Source organism: Perca fluviatilis, chromosome 5 (assembly GCF_010015445.1).
Source record: "Perca fluviatilis chromosome 5, GENO_Pfluv_1.0, whole genome shotgun sequence".
Lineage (NCBI taxonomy): Eukaryota > Metazoa > Chordata > Actinopteri > Perciformes > Percidae > Perca > Perca fluviatilis.
Window position 1 is genome coordinate 38,871,704 of NC_053116.1, and position 17,500 is coordinate 38,889,203.

Genomic DNA, 17,500 nt, shown 5'->3' on the forward strand with positions numbered 1-17,500 from the left:
GAGCCACCTGGGCTCAGCGTATTTAAGCTGTTGCTAACCACTCTGTTTCCTCTCTCTGCTCCTCCAGGTATGACTTGGTTTGGTTTGTTCCTTTATAGTTCTACTTAGTTTTTACTCAGTCATTTACACCTATACAGATTCATTCATCCATGCACTTTGCATACACCTTACATTATGACATTCTCACACCTCATTCCTTTTTCTTTATTTAAAGTTACTAGTTTTGATTTATAATAAAACATCTTTTGATTGGCCTATACCTGTTGTTGGTGTCCCCTCATTTATTTGCCACAGGCCATGAGCCGGTTTGTGACAAGTGGGGGCTCGTCTTTAAGCTAAATTTAATTATACTTTAGTCTTGCTTTAGTGTTTTAGTTTACTTTGACAATTGTCAATAGTTGATTCAAGTTTTGTTTAGACTGGTTTTGCCTTATTGATTTGTTTTGTTTACTTGTAGTTTGGCTTATTTGTTTTGTAGTTTATTTGGGTTAGTAGTTTTGTTACGTCCAGACGCTAACCGCGCGTCGCCGTTTACATCGGGATATCGCCGATTGATTACAAATTCCACGTAGGAGTAACTCTCTCTGCTCTCGCATGTAAACGGGTTATTCCGAATGTTTCAGAAACCCGAATAGTGACCTTAACCCGACCATAACCCGAAAATTGACAGCTTGTAAACGTAGTCTGTGTCTCCCTGTCTATGGTCCTCCAGCGGACATCCTGGTCTACATCAACGACAGCTGCGTGTTGGGTCGCTCCCATAAAGAGGTGGTGGAGATGCTGAAGTCGGTGCCGATGGGCCAGAGTGTGGACGTGGTGCTGAGGAGAGGCTACCCGATGCTTTATAACCCCGATGGATGTCCCAAACAGAGCCTGGAGACGGTGCGGTACATGTTTACTGTTTACATCAGGGGTCTCCAGCAGTTAGTTAGTTAGGTTTTATTTCTGTGTCATGCCAAACATTTTGGCCCATCCCACACAGGATTACAAGACACCACAACGTTAATTATTTAACAAACATCTTCCTGTCGCATGTACACATCATTCGGAGAAATACATGAATACAAATAAATACATATACACACATATACACATACACGTACACACATACCACACACAAACAAATTCTTATCTACAATTCATCTCGATAAAGAGCTTTTTAATCCTCTTCTCCCGAGCTTTATATACAGTACAGGCCAAAAGTTTGGACACACCTTCTCATTCAATGTGTTTCCTTTTTATTTTCATGACTATTTACATTGTAGATTCTCACTGAAGGCATCAAAACTATGAATGAACACATATGGAATTATGTACTTAACAAAAAAGTGTGAAATAACTGAAAACATGTCTTATATTTTAGATTCTTCAAAGTAGCCACCCTTTGCTTTTTTATTAATAAGGGAAATAATTCCACTAATGAACCCTGACAAAGCACACCTGTGAAGGTAAAACCATTTCAGGTGACTACCTCATGAAGCTCATTGAGAGAACACCAAGGGTTTGCAGAGTTATCAAAAAAAGCAAAGGGTGGCTACTTTGAAGAATCTAAAATATAAGACATGTTTTCAGTTATTTCACACTTTTTTGTTAAGTACATAATTCCATATGTGTTCATTCATAGTTTTGATGCCTTCAGTGAGAATCTACAATGTAAATAGTCATGAAAATAAAAAGGAAACGCATTGAATGAGAAGGTGTGTCCAAACTTTTGGCCTGTACTGTAGATAACTGTCTAATTTATATGTTTCATATGTGAACAGCCATCTCAGTCTTTGAGCATCATCCATATTTACCAAGTCAGTCTCTGCTTTTATCCTAAAAAATCACGCTGTTCACAATAAAAATGGACAGTAGAAAACAAAATGGAACTCATTTTCTATATCATTCAAACAACACATGATGGGACAGATCCGTTTTTCCTCTTCTACATTAACATATGGTCCTGTTTCAGTAGTCAAAGGCAAAACACCAGATCTCGCTTGAGCACATAAAGATCTTTGCCTTTTTGACAACAAGTATAGCTCTTGGCCACTCTCGTTATTTTAAAGTAACCCTTAGATCAGGGGGGTCAAACTCATTTTCCCAGAGGGCCACACTGGACAGAGAAAATCCCACCGAGGGCCAGACGCTTTTGTTACCGCATGTCACTTTTATTTATTTTTTTAACATTTCGGTAGCTTTTTCCCTCATTTTTGTTGTTTTTGTTCCAACTTTTTCGTGTCTTTCTCAGACATTTGTCACCTTTTTTTTGTAAATCTGTTGCTTTTTGCGACATTTTTTTCACCTTTTTGTTGACCTGAAGCTCTACAAAAAGTCATCAAAAGAGTTCCTTAGCCATCGTAGAGTTTAGCAAATCAAGCAAAACGATGATAATTTTTTTTTTACAACCTTGTTCACAGCCTGAATATGAAAAACTCTCTCTCTGCTTCTTCTGGGGGAATTTATGGGTCTCAGAGTCGGCAAATCAGCCCAAATTGCAGTTTAAAAAAACACTTTCCTGTGTTTTTGGTTTGACGCGCAACTAGGGAGGGCCAAAATTTATTGTGAACCGAAATTAATATACGTGCCGGATCTAAATCTGCAACGGGCCGGATTTGGCCCGCGGGCCTCGAGTTTGACACATGTGGCGTAGATGAAGAAAGGTTGGAGACCCCTGGTTTACATCTTCTTACAACTTTAATTATTTAACCTTGTATCTTCTATCTGACTTTTTTAACCACTTCAACAGCCACAGACTCCCAGCGAGCCTCCAAACCCCCCCAATGTGAGCCGCGGCCTGACGCACCTCACCTACAGCCGGACGCCGGACGCCAACGGCAGCACGCCAGGTCAGAAAGATTGTTTTTAGCCAGAAACTCAAGTTTTAGAATATATTTTTGGGGCATTTGAAGCATTTATTATATAGGACAGCTGAAGATGTGAAAGGGGGGAGAGAAAGAGAGAGAGAGAGAGAGAGAGGGGGAATGACATGCAGCAAAGGGGCGCAGGTCAGAGTCGAACCTGCAGCCGCTGTAACAAGAACTGAGCCTTTTGGGACGCACGCTCTACCAGGTGAGCTATCCAGGTGTCCCAGAAACTCAAGTTTTAATCAGGGATGCACTGAATCCAGGATTCGGCTGAATATTTGGGCTTTTTGACGGGGTTCTGGTTTCTGCTGAACCTTAGAGTTATTTCCCAGGGAACCGAACCCTCCGCTTGCACTCGGCGCGCTACGCTGGTCGCCGTAGTGACGGCGCCGTTGATTACGGGAAGGTGTTTACGTAGGTGGAGCGTTCAATGCAGCAGGCTGTGAGAAAGTGGACATGGATCTGGTGAGCAGAACAAGTTGTTGTTTGGCAGAACTTTCAGTCAAAAGAAGACCATTCAAGTCCAGCTACATGTTTAATCTGTTCAATGCTGATTGGTCTGGTGGTGGCGAGGACCCTAAACTATACACAACATGGCCGCTGTTACAACATCTGGTATCAAACATCTGAAAGAATACGAGTTGTGCACGAAGGAATCTCCAGACAGCAGCCAGAATGCAGCAACTTCAGGTACGGCAAAGGAAGGACAGTCCCTGTTTACTTCATTCATGTGTTTACTGTGTCGCAGTTGCATCATATCGCCATCCACACCTCCCCTGACCGCGCCGAACGCAAGAAGCATTGAAACACGTTTAAAAAGGTTCATTTCTGGGTGCCTGGGTAGCTCAGTTGGTAGAGCAACAGCCCATATATAGAGGTTTACACCTTGACTTACACCTTTAAAATAGTCTTTTAAAAACAACGTCTGTTTCTTTGTTTGATTTTGTCTTTGAATTCATATCCAGTCAATCACTTACTCTAAGATTTCATTATTCTGGTTTTCTTTCATGTGTTTAACAAGATGGACACCTGCTTTGTTTAATGTCTACAGAGAATTTTACGCACACATTTCATAATTTATAATCTATTGATCGAAATTATCCAACTTTTAAATGTCATCCCGGTGATCATGAATCTGCAGATGCAACAGAATCGGCAGAATTTATAACAGTTTTAAGCGGTGATCCACAATGACAATCAAATGACTTGGAGAACATTTGATTACCACAGTTTTATTTTAATTTGTTTAACATCTGCAGGGAATTCTGCATCCGCATATTCTGTGTGTCCCTGTTAATCAGTTAACCATTGTGTTGTCCGATAATTACCAACTCCTTCCCTCTGACATTCAGGACGGGGCCAAACCCCGCCCTCCTATGCTGCTCCGCCAATGACGAACGGGCTGACAGGCCCGCCAACGCCCACTTCCTCTGACCCCCCCCTGGGTCCACCCCCCCTTCCAGAGAGGACAGCAGCCATTAATCACAGTGACTCTGATGGCGTACTGTCCAACACTGGAACACGAAGGTGAGAGGAGTTTCAGGGTCTTATTTTAACGATGTAGGCGCACGGTGTGGAGCGCCCGGTGCAGGTGTGTTTAGGGCGTGTCCACATCCACTTTTTGTTAGTTTGATGGTGGTAAAAAGGGTCCTGTGTGCCGGGCGCCTGGTTCTAACGGGTTGAACTTAGTGTCTTCATTAATCAGAGGTGTGTTTTGGGCGTAACATGCAATCAACCAATCAGAGATCATCTCCCATTCCCTTTAAAAGCCAGGCGTGTTTGGACCTTGGAGCATTGCTGTTATGATGGAGGATTTGCACCCTAATATTTTTATTTGTAATCTTCTACGTGTGTGTGTGTGTGTGTGTGTGTGTGTGTGTGTGTGTGTGTGTGTGTGTGTGTGTGTGTGTGCTGCTGTGCGTCCCTGTGTGTGTAACAAGCATAGTGTGCGTGCGCTGTGCACGAGCCTAGGAGCATTTTACTAATGCTCTGTTAAAATAACAATGAAATGCTGCGTTATTGACTTTAGACCAGGTTTTTGTTGGTCAATGGGGCCGAACTTTCCCACTGCCTCAAACAGAAAACCCCCAAAACACCTAAAAAAAACCCCAAAAAAAAAAAAAAAAAAAAAAAAAAAAAAAAAAACACAAAAAAAAAAAAAAAAAAAAAAAACTGCGTCAGACCAGCATGCCCAGAATGCACCTGAACACACCTCCCTGTAAGACCAGCACGCCCAGAATGCACCTGAACACACCTCCCTGTAAGACCAGCACGTCCAGAATGCACCTGAACACACCTCCCTGTAAGACCAGCACGTCCAGAATGCACCTGAACACACCTCCCTGTAAGACCAGTGTAGTGGAAGTTTCCTTTGCAGCAGGGGGAAGAGTTTTCAGAGTTTAGTAAATTGAAACTCATAAGACAGACTGAAGCTAAAACCAAGTTGGGTTTTTGTATTTTATTAAAAACATATATATTTGCAAATAGGAGCAACATGATTTCACAAAAGGCTGCAGCCCAGTGTGGAGTCAGTTTCTCAAATGAGTGAACAGAACACCAGGCTTATATGCATCTTCAGAGTGACAGCACACACACACTTGGATTATTATGATGCTACAGTTCTTACAGGCAATCTGATAAGTAAGTAAGTAAGTAAGTAAAATGTATTTGTATAGCACCTTTCACAGATAAAAATCACAAAGTGCTTCACAATGAAATGCAATTCAACACAAGAAGTCACAATACGAGCACATTGAAATACAAATAGAAAATATAACAAACAACCATAAAAAACCCATTGACTAAGTAAAAGCCTGCTTGAACAGCAGAGTCTTCAGCTGCTTTTTAAAAGATTCGACAGAATCCAATAACGGAAGCGAGAGGCAAGTCATTCCACAGCCTAGGAGCCACTGCTTGGAATGACCGATCCCCTCTAGTTTTAAAATTAGTGCGGGGAACCACTAATAGCATCTGACCTAATGATCTCAGACTACGGGTGGGGGTATGTAGCTGTATCAAATCAGAGATGTAGATGTAGAACTTGAACTTGCGCAAGGCTCTGAAAGTAATGACAAGAATTTTAAATTGAATTCTATACTGGACTGGTAACCAGTGAAGAGCTGCTAAAACAGGCGTGATGTGTGCTCTTTTGTTAATGTGCATTAAAAGCCTTGCAGCAGAGTTCTGAACAGTCTGGAGACTAAAGCTGATTCTTACTCAGACAAGTAAAAAGACTGTTACAGTAATCTAAGCGCGTAAGAAATGAAAGCATGAATGATCATCTCTAATTCATCCTTAGTGACAAGTGGTCTTTACTTAGAGATATTTCTCAGGTGGAAGAAACAGTTCCTAACTAATAATTTAGAGTGGTGATCCAACGACATAGCTGAGTCAAAAACCACACCTAAGCTCCTGAGACTCGGCTGGACAGACAAGTCCCCAATATGATGCTTTATCTCAGGGATATGACTTTCAGGGGCAATAATTAGAGTTTCTGTTTTTTCTGAGTTCAAAAGCAGAAAGTTGTCACATAACCACTGTTTGATACTAGACAAACAGTTTATTAAAGATGACAGTTTGGAGAACTCAGTTTCCTTAAAAGAACAGTAAAGTTGGATATCATCCGCATAGAGATGGTACGATATGTCTCTAAATTGACTAATTATCTGTCCTAAAGGAAATATATACAAGAGGAACAGAATAGGTCCCAAGACCGACCCCTGAGGTATCCCACACGACAACTCTGCAGTTTCAGACAATATCTGATTAACATGAACACTAAAACGTCTACCAGAAAGGTAGGATGAGAACCATTTTAAAACTGATCCAGACATCCCAACCAGATCACGAAGTCTATTTATCATAATGGTATGATCGATAGTGTCAAACGCAGAAGAAAGGTCCAATAGGACCAAACTGTAAAAATCCTTTGAATCAGCTGACATCATAATATCACTAGAGATTTTGTAGTGCAGTTTAGAGTCGTCAGAATGCCTTTTACGGAAACCAGACTGGAATTTATCAAACAGCTCGTGCTTCTCTAAGAAAAGGGTGAGTTGCTCTGCTACAACTTTTTCTAAAATTTTTTACATGAAAGGTAGTTTTGATATTGGCCTGTAGTTCTTAGGTTGAAGTGGATCCAACGTGGGCTTTTTAAGTAAAGGCTTAACAATAGAGTTGATACACATGAAGACAATCAGAAAAAACACAAGAGACATCTCGGAGCCATTTTGCCTCCTCCTCCCTGTACGATAGTTTTAGGTTGACCTTGTAGCCCCTATCTGTTCAGACAAACAGTGCTCACATTATGTTCCAGACTGGACGTCTCAGCAGTTAGAATCAAAATCTGCATGTGGGAAATGAGATCAACTCTTTCAGCATTTGTGAGAGAAGTAAAGTACGAATTAAACATAAAAATATAAGGAATTATGCTTAAATGTAATTTTCACATTACACCAGCACGCCCAGAATGCACCTGAACACACCTCCCTGTAAGACCAGCACGCCCAGAATGCATCTGAACACACCTCCCTGTAAGACCAGCACACCCAGAATGCACCTGAACACACCTCCCTGTAAGACCAGCACGCCCAGAATGTACCTGAACACACCTCCCTGTAAGACCAGCACGCCCAGAATGTACCTGAACACACCTCCCTGTAAGACCAGCACGCCCAGAATGTACCTGAACACACCTCCTGCGTAAGACCAGACGCCCAGAATGCATCTGAACACACCTCCGCTGTAAGACCAGCACACCCAGAATGCACCTGAACACACCTCCCTGTAAGACCAGCACGCCCAGAATGTACCTGAACACACCTCCCTGTAAGACCAGCACACCCAGAATGCACCTGAACACACCTCCCTGTAAGACCAGCACGCCCAGAATGCACCTGAACACACCTCCCTGTAAGACCAGCACGCCCAGAATGTACCTGAACACACCTCCCTGTAAGACCAGCACGCCCAGAATGTACCTGAACACACCTCCCTGTAAGACCAGCACACCCAGAATGCACCTGAACACACCTCCCTGTAAGACCAGTGTAGTGGAAGTTTCCTTTGCAGCAGGGGGAAGAGTTTTCAGAGTTTAGTAAATTGAAACAAATAAGACAGACTGAGGCCCAAAAAGTTGGGTTTTTGTATTTTATTAAAAACATATATATTTGCAAATAGGAGCAACATGATTTCACAAAAGGCCGCAGCCCAGTGTGGAGTCAGTTTCTCAAATGAGTGAACAGAACACACACACTTGGATTATTATGATGCTACAGTTCTTACAGGCAATCTGATACACATGAAGACAATCAGAAAAAACACAAGAGACATCTCGGAGCCATTTCGCCTCCTCCTCCCTGTACGATAGTTTTAGGTTGACCTTGTAGCCCCTATCTGTTCAGACAAACAGTGCTCACATTATGTTCCAGACTGGACGTCTCAGCAGTTAGAATCAAAATCTGCATGTGGGAAATGAGATCAACTCTTTCAGCATTTGTGAGAGAAGTAAAGTACGAATTAAACATAAAAATATAAGGAATTATGCTTAAATGTAATTTTCCCATTACACCAGCACGCCCAGAATGCACCTCAACACACCTCCCTGTAAGACCAGCACGCCCAGAATGCATCTGAACACACCTCCCTGTAAGACCAGCACGCCCAGAATGTACCTGAACACACCTCCCTGTAAGACCAGCACACCCAGAATGCACCTGAACACACCTCCCTGTAAGACCAGCACGCCCAGAATGCACCTGAACACACCTCCCTGTAAGACCAGCACGCCCAGAATGTACCTGAACACACCTCCCTGTAAGACCAGCACGCCCAGAATGTACCTGAACACACCTCCCTGTAAGACCAGCATGCCCAGAATGTACCTGAACACACCTCCCTGTAAGACCAGCACACCCAGAATGCACCTGAACACACCTCCCTGTAAGACCAGCACACCCATGGGCCATAGATGGGTGCATTTGCTATTTAAACGGCGTGGACGCTGGACGGGAAACTGACAACTGGGTCGGTCTTAAACTAGCAAAGACACTTGCGTCAGGCTTTGCATCATGGTGTCCCCCAGGGAAGCTGATTGGGGCCACTGCTTTTCTCTACCTATATTGATGATGTGCAACTTCTTATAAACAAAGTCAACTAAATATTGCTGCTTAGATAAGTTTAAAACATTAGTTGATTATTTTGATAATCAATTAATCGGGTTGAGTCATTTTCTATGAAAAAGAAGTAAAAAGTCTCTGATTGCAGCCTGTTAAATGTGAATATTTTCTAGTTTCTTCTCTCCTCTGTGACAGTTATGTGAATATCTTAGTTTTGGACAAAACAAGACATTTGAGGACGTCATCTCCGCTGATCAGCAATATTGATTTAAAAAAAAGATTTCATTGATTCAAAAAGTCTATGATCAGAACATCCATGGCAACAGTCAACAGTCACAGCTTATAGTTGGCAACGGTTTCCTATACAGAAAAAGCTGACCGTAGAATGCCGTGATCGACTAATTATGATCAAATATTCAACATGGCTGTATAATAACAACCGGTAAAGCTGCCAAGATCTCAGCCATGCCTTATACCGCCTACAAAGCTCAGATTGGTCGTCTGTGTTTCACTTCAACGAAAACACAAGCTCTATTATTATACAAATCTTAATTGTGGGCAGTTATTCCGAGTGCTGGAACCAGGGTGCTAATGAAGGTATTACTAGTAGTAATTGATAGAAGTTTCTGAAGTTTGTTTGTCTAACTCAGGGGTCACCAACGCGGTGCCCGTGGGCACCAGGTAGCCCCCAAGGACCACATGAGTAGCCCTCAGGCATGATCTAAAAATGAAAATTGAATATTGATATTATCTGTTTCCCACCTTGTTAAGTCATTGTTGATAATTATTGTGAGAAATCATTAACATGATCAGTGTCTTCACATAGATGAGTATCAATAATCATTAATAATCTAACTAAATATAAATATATAACTAAAGGCAAACTGAGCTAATTTGTTATTTCAGAAGAGTGTATCAAACTGGTAGCCCTTCGTATGACTCAATACCCATGAAGTAGCTCTCAGTTTCAAAAAGGTTGGTGACCCCTGGTCTAACTCGTCTTCTCCTGCTCCTTGCAGATCTTCTCTGATTCGCTACAACAGCAGCACTCTCCCCGCCTTCTCTTCCTCCTCCCTCCTCCACCATCAGAGCTCCAAGTCTTCAGAGAGTGACCTGTCTACGTCAACGCTCCCCATCTCCTCCTCCACGCTCCCCATCTCGTCCTCGTCCTCCCACACTCTGTCCAAACTGCCCCTCTCTCAGCCAGAGACCGGCCTGCTCCAAAACTCCACCAGCCCAACTACCGCTAACAACCCCACCTCCTCCACACCTCCTGGGGCTCCTGTGCAACGCCCGCCGATGCCCCAGACGTCCCACGCCCTGACCCCGCCCAAAGACGTCCCATCCTGCGGCTTTAATGGCTGTCCAGCCAATCACCAAGCGCCCTCCCCACCCTCCCAAAGAAACCCTGGGCTGGTGCTCCCACTCGGGGCAGGGTCGCCCGGCTCAGCTCGGAGTGCGGAGCTTGTGCCGGTGGCCCTCGGGCGCAGCGAGAGTGGGGGGCTTGGGTTCAGCGTGATGGCCGGGGGGCAAGGAGGTCAGCTGGCGGTGGTGAGGCGGGTCTGGGATCGCAGGCACTGCCCCTCCCTGCAGCCAGGAGACGCTATAGTGAAGATCAACGGGGCGGACGTACAGAGCCTCGGCTTCTCCCAGGTAAAATTCTTGCGTGATCTTCTTGTGCCAGGTCAGAAAGATGACCCATCTGTTTTAGCCAGAAACTCAAGCTGTAACGCACTCAAGTTAGAAAAGCTGAAGACACAGTAGGCTGGCATCACACAAAACAAAATGGGCCGGCTACATTGCATTGTATGCGGAGAGGATGTTCCAACATTACGCTTTTACTATTATCAGTGAAACTGGCTGGTGTGGTTCACACTGAATCTGTGTATATCCGTGAATAAATTGTCTATATTTCTTTTAAATTAAACAACAGATATTCAGGACATAACTAAATGAATGCCAATGAGTATATTGGCAGTTTGGTTTTGAGAGTTTCTGTTTTTGTTCCTTGTTTCCCTCACTGGCATCCTCTGATAACAGCTGACAGTAGATTGATGTTTTCACAGCGCTGTGCCGGCTTCAAAAACTGAAACAACAACAATCCCAAGGCACACCTTCACCACCTCGCCAATCCTAAACCGTTTGCGCAGCAGGAGCGTGCCTATGTTCCCACAGCCCTATGTTCCCACATTTCTAAGATTCTTTTCAAAATGATGCCCTATGTTGTCACAATTCCCACATTTAGAACCCTAACCCTAACCCCTCGCGTTTTAACCCAAACCTAACCCTAACATGTGGCCTAATTTTAAGAAAAATCTTAGAAATGTGGGACTATTGGGCTGTGGGAACATAGGGTTGTGAGAAAATAGGGCTGTGGGAACATAAGGCTGTGGGAACATAGGGCTGTGGTACCATTGGGCTGTGGGACCATTGGGCTGTGGGGCCATTGGGCTGTGGGGCCATTGGGCTGTGGGACCATTGGGCTGTGGGACCATAGGGCTGTGGGACCATTGGGCTGTGGGACCATTGGGCTGTGGGAACATAAGGCTGTGGGACCATTGGGCTGTGGGACCATTGGGCTGTGGGGCCATTGGGCTGTGGGAACATAAGGCTGTGGGACCATTGGGCTGTGGGAACATAAGGCTGTGGGACCACTGGGCTGTGGGACCATTGGGCTGTGGGGCCCATTGGGCTGTGGGACCATTGGGCTGTGGGACCATTGGGCTGTGGGACCATAGGGCTGTGGGACCATTGGGCTGTGGGACCATAGGGCTGTGGGACCATTGGGCTGTGGGACCATAGGGCTGTGGGACCATTGGGCTGTGGGACCATTGGGCTGTGGGGCCATTGGGCTGACCCCTGCGCAGCAGGGTAGCCAAAAAAAAACAACCCCCCTCAACACACCCCCCCCCCAACCGCCCCCCCCCTCCCCACCCCAAAGCCAACCCACACCCACAGCACGATTTTCCCTCGTGTAAATTTATTGGCACCATTTAACATATTATAAACACATTTCAAATGAATGATAACCATTGGTACATTTCTTTCCTCAGGTCCAGAGAGTCCTGCAAGAACACACCAACCAGGGAGAGGTGGTACTACTGGTCTACAGAGGAGGTACTACTGAACCCCCTAACTCAAATCCATCCAATAGTCGTGTTTCCGTAAACATATTTTTATGCACATTAAAAGCTGGATGGAAATTTGATAAAACATCCTCAAAAGGGCAAAAAAAGTTTGATTAGTCACTCTCTCACTGATCCCTCACTCACCCACTCCCACTCCCCCCACACACACACACACACACACACACACACACACACACATGCACACACCAGCGCACAAGTATAAACATCAGGCCTCTTGTATGTAGTATATGCTACGGAGAAAGCTGGAGGCTAAAAAAAAAGTACCTGTTAGCAGGTACCAGGTACTTTTTTTCGTAATGGAAAACCAAAAAAGGCGAGTAGAGTCGAGGCGAGTAGAGCAGGTACCATGTAATGGAAAAGCGCCATAATAGAGGAAATGACCTAAACATATTCTTATTAAATCTTTACAATCATCACTGAAAGAACCAAGCAGACCTGCCTTGTTAGACCGTCCAAATGTTCTTCAAAACTTGACATTTTCAGCGTGTAGCTCACTAGCTTGCAGTTTGTTGTTGTTTCCAGAAGCAAACAGAGTTTGAGTACGGCAACACACAGAGAGAGGGAGGGGAGGGATGTCAGCCAATTATCCTGGAAATGTACGTCTTTTGACCGAGACTAACTCACTCCGAACCAGTTGATGGAAATGCGGCAAATGTTTTACATTTTTAAGAATTCGCTTAAAATTCTCTTGGCAATTACATGTAAACACCATAGACAGTATATTAGTGGACAGAGCATGTGTGACGTCACCCATTGGTTTGTGGAGATCTGCTATGAGTTGTCGAGTTTGCCGTTACGGGCGCAGCCATCGTGGTTGGGGATGTGACGATTTTAGATGAGAGGGAGGAGAGAGGGAGGAGACCTTACACTCTACGTTACGTTACACACTTTCACTATCAATCACATCATAGCCATGCCCTAAAACACCCCCTGCTTTATCGCCGATTTTAAAATCAACAGAGACCATAATTAAAAAAATTAACATCATGCTGTGTTGCAGAAGACTTAAAACTAGCGATTGAGACCATAAACTCATTATGAAAATGTTTACTGAGGTAATAAATCAAGTGAGAAGTGGGTCACTTTCTCATAGACTAGAATTCTACAGAAACCGACCTCCTTTTGCAACTGCACGTGTCTCCCCCTGCAGGAATTCAGATATAATGCAGGTGTAAGGAGTATCCCCCTGCAGGAATTCAGATATAATGCAGGTTTAAGGAGTCTCCCCCTGCAGGAATTCAGATATAATGCAGGTTTAAGGAGTCTCCCCCTGCAGGAATTCAGATATAATGCAGGTTTAAGGAGTCTCCCCTTGCTGGAATTCAGATATAATGCAGGTTTAAGGAGTCTCCCCCTGCAGGAATTCAGATATAATGCAGGTTTAAGGAGTCTCCCCCTGCAGGAATTCAGATATAATGCAGGTTTAAGGAGTCGCCCCCTGCAGGAATTCAGATATAATGCAGGTTTAAGGAGTCTCCCCCAGCAGGAATTCAGATATAATGCAGGTTTAAGGAGTCTCCCCCTGCTGGAATTCAGATATAATGCAGGTTTAAGGAGTCGCCCCCTGCAGGAATTCAGATATAATGCAGGTTTAAGGTGTCTCCCCCTGCTGGAATTCAGATATAATGCAGGTTTAAGGAGTCGCCCCCTGCTGGAATTCAGATATAATGCAGGTTTAAGGCACTTCCACATTTGCAGCACTTCGCCGAACTGGATGCTTTGTCCATTAATGTTATACAGTCTATGGTAAACATGGGTATTAATGATTATCATTCATAGCAACTGATTACAGGGCACCAATACAAACATGAGTAGTGTTGAAACAACAAAAAACATTAATAACTTTCTCCCTCCCCCAGGTCCGATGTCTTCCCCAGTCGTCACCCCTAACCTCTACAAGCCCCTTCCCTCCCCACACGGCCTGGCCACCCCTTCTTCCTCCCACCCCTCAACTTCTGCCGACTTGCCTTCCCCGTCCACGGGTGCCTTGGTGGGGGGCGTGCCCCCACTCAGCCAGGCTGGCTTGGTCCTGGAGAGTCCCCAGGAGGGGCACCTACCAGCCGCAGGGACCCACCAAGGTAACTGCGCTGATTGTGTCCCGCGTTGAAGTAAAATGGATAGGAAGGCCATTGAACTGTTTCCCATGGTCATTTCATTGGTACACAACAAAATGGCGATTGTTATTAGACCCAGCAGCAGTGGGTCAGCAGACCGCTAACGTTAGACCCAGCAGCAGTGGGTCAGCAGACCGCTAACGTTAGACCAGCAGCAGTGGGTCAGCAGACCACTAACGTTAGACCCAGCAGCAGTGATTTCAACCGATGCTGTCACTCTTAAAACATGTAGCAATGCGTTCCACAGTCTAGGAGCGACTGTTTTCAGCCACCTATTTATAGATGTAGCCTCAATCTGCCCCCTCTTTGTTTTTATCAGGGGCCCCTCCCGCCCAGACGCCAAACGGGCCCCCAGCCTGGCCCCCAAAAAACTTTTCCTGTTCCGGTTCCCCCGCGCCTTCCTGCCCTCAGTCCAAAACAACTTTGTGGAGGAGGGCGGGGGCCCTCCTCCCACCAGAGGAGGGGGCGCGCTGGGAGCCATAGCCAAGGATGGGAGAGGAGGAGTAAAGGCAGTGGAAGTGGAGCTGAGGAGAAGGTCGGGAGAAGGATTTGGATTCGTCATCGCCTCTCAGGAAGTGACCAACGGGGGTGAGTACCAGCGATTCCCTTTAGCTCTCGGATGGTTTTGTTCGGGTTTTCGCTGATGGAGACTACATGTCCCCAGGGTTCAAAATTTACTTTCATCAGACAGGTACATAATGAGGGTGGTGAGTGTTAGAGAGTTACTTTAAAAGGTCCAAGGTCAGTAAAAGTGTGATAAGGAGAAAGACAGATGCTGTGGACAGTATTCTTAATTAGAAGGTTATTGAACTTATTCAGAATTATATTATAAAGTTTCATTTGGAAACAGCTCCATCTTCGAAGTCTCTGCTAAGCTTGCACATACTTTTATAGTGTGATAAGGTGAAAGATTGTACCTTGATCATAACATAACAATGCTTTCATTATTTGACCACTTAACAATGCCTTGAAAGAGCTCTAAGACATTCTCTTAATTGTATGCCCCACAGCAGTGCAGATTCTTAGTATAAAGAAAGGACACAGACAGAATCAGGAAATGAGGACATAGAGACAGGAATTGTGGAATCACCAAAAGGCTAGTGAATGTTCAAATTTTACCAGCCGCTCAAAAGATAGTCTTGCATTGCCAGACCTTCCTCCACAGCACTGCGGAGGAGGGTCTTTCTAGTCCACACAGCATTCCTGGGATGGGAGAAAAACCTGCTCTGGTTTACTGGTATTTCTTTAAACCAATCACAATCTTCTTGAGCGGTGCTAAAGTCCGGACGGAGCCACGGTGCCTCTGCTAAATAGCCTCGGGAAGGAACTTGTTTTGGTGGAACATGTGTACGTTCAAATAGAGCTGGGCAATATATGGATATTATATCGATATCGTGATATGAGACTAGATATCGTCTTAGATTTTGGATATTGTGATATGATATAAGTTTCTTTTCCTGGTTTTAAAGGCTGCATGTGATGTCACTTTCTGAACTTACCAGACTGTTGTAACTGATCTATTATTTACCTTTACCCACTTCATCATTATATCCACATTACTGATTATTATTTATCTAAAATCTCATTGTGTAAATATTTTGTTGAAGCACCAATAGTCAACACTACAATATCGTTGCGGTATCGATATCGAGGTATTTGCTCAAAAATATTGTGATATTTGATTTTCTCCGTATCGCCCAGCCCTGCGTTCAAAAGTAGTTTTAGTCGTGCAACAGAAAACTCAGATTTGACAGATAAGAAGCGGGTAGTGATGGCGCAGTAGATATGACACATGCCTTTGGTGTGGGAGATCTGGGTTCAATTCCCACTGCGATACAATCAACCAATGTGTCCCTGAGCAAGACACTTAACCCCTAGTTGATCCAGAGGTGTGCGACCTCTGACATATATAGCAATTGTAAGTCGCCTTGGATAAAAGCATCAGCTAAATTACATGTAATGTCAGATAAGAAAAAACGTTATTGTCTGTTCACACAGAAGATTTTCTTGCATCGTCTGCTCCAACAATCAACAGATAACATTAAAAAACATCTGTATGGTCACCCAACAAACATCTGACACACCTTTCCATCAAGCACACGCACACATGACTGTATGGTTCGGCCATACAGTCGTGTGAAAAAGAAAGTCAATTAAGTCGATTAAAAGGTTGTTCAGAAGACGGGACTTCCTCTTGGGACCTTTATTAAAGTGATGGTTCGGAGTTATTTCACCCTAGGGTCCTTTGCACCATGACCTCGAGCCAAACACCCCCCTAGAAGCTTTTTTCAGCTGGGTCGAAAATTGGGAGAGTTAGCGTAGAGTAGCGTTATCAGCTGAATAGCTTAGCGCAGAGGCTAATGGATCCGAAGTGTCTCTTAACATTACCCCACTAATAATGCCCAAAATGATACCAAACTTCTACACTAGTGTATATATAGCTTATGCACTCATAAAACGATGGATTGTAAAGTTTGTAAGTACACCAGAAGTTTATGTAAATAACACTTGCTCTCTGCTGTTGTTGCTGCTGCTGTTACTACCGGGCAGTAAGAGTGCTTAGGGCCGTCTACAAATTACAACACCGAAAAGAGATGCAACAAAAATATTTATTAATTTAATGATTAAATAAGGTAATGTCTCCAAACTTACCTCAATTATAACTTGTCTCCTGCTAGTTATTCTACAGTACTTACTTTAAAAAAAAAGTTAAATTAATAAATATTTTTGTTGCATCTCTTTTCGGTGTTGTAATTTGTAGACGGCCCTAAGCACTCGTCTCACAGCAGCAACAACAGCAGAGAGCAGAAGCCAGCAGGCAAGTGTTATTTACATAAACTTCTGGTGTACTTAAAACTTTCCAATCCATCGTTTTATGAGAGCATAACCTATATATACTAGTGTAGAAGTTTGGTATCATTCGGAGCATTAGTGGGTCAAGAGGTCGCCTATACAAACGTGGATCCATTAGCCGGCCCCTGGGCTAAGCTATTCAGCTGATAACGCACACTCGCTAACTCTCCCAATGTTAGACCGAGGTGAAAAACTTCTGGGGTGTTTGCTTCGAAGGTCATGGAACAAGACCCAGGTGAAAACGCAACCATCACTTTAAGATTGACGTAGTATCTGTTTAGATTTCGACACACACTAAGTATATGAATGCCACTTTGATGCAGTGTTATAAGAGTGTGTATTCGGTGTGGGTCAAGTGTTCTGCGTGTCTACTGTTGAAGATAAAAAAGTTAAAACCATGCTTATGTTTTAATACAATA

General features: G+C 44.0%; 1 protein-coding gene across 1 annotated transcript in view; it reads left to right on the top strand.

The window, feature by feature from the left end:
- Positions 1-17,500, top strand: part of LOC120559064 (membrane-associated guanylate kinase, WW and PDZ domain-containing protein 3-like) — a 94,282-nt gene that overhangs the window by 28,142 nt on the left and 48,640 nt on the right. The window contains 8 exon segments of the mRNA XM_039800487.1: positions 713-882; positions 2,732-2,831; positions 4,202-4,376; positions 9,985-10,618; positions 12,019-12,082; positions 13,974-14,192; positions 14,548-14,649; positions 14,652-14,816. Coding sequence (XP_039656421.1) covers positions 713-882; positions 2,732-2,831; positions 4,202-4,376; positions 9,985-10,618; positions 12,019-12,082; positions 13,974-14,192; positions 14,548-14,649; positions 14,652-14,816 — 1,629 coding nt within the window.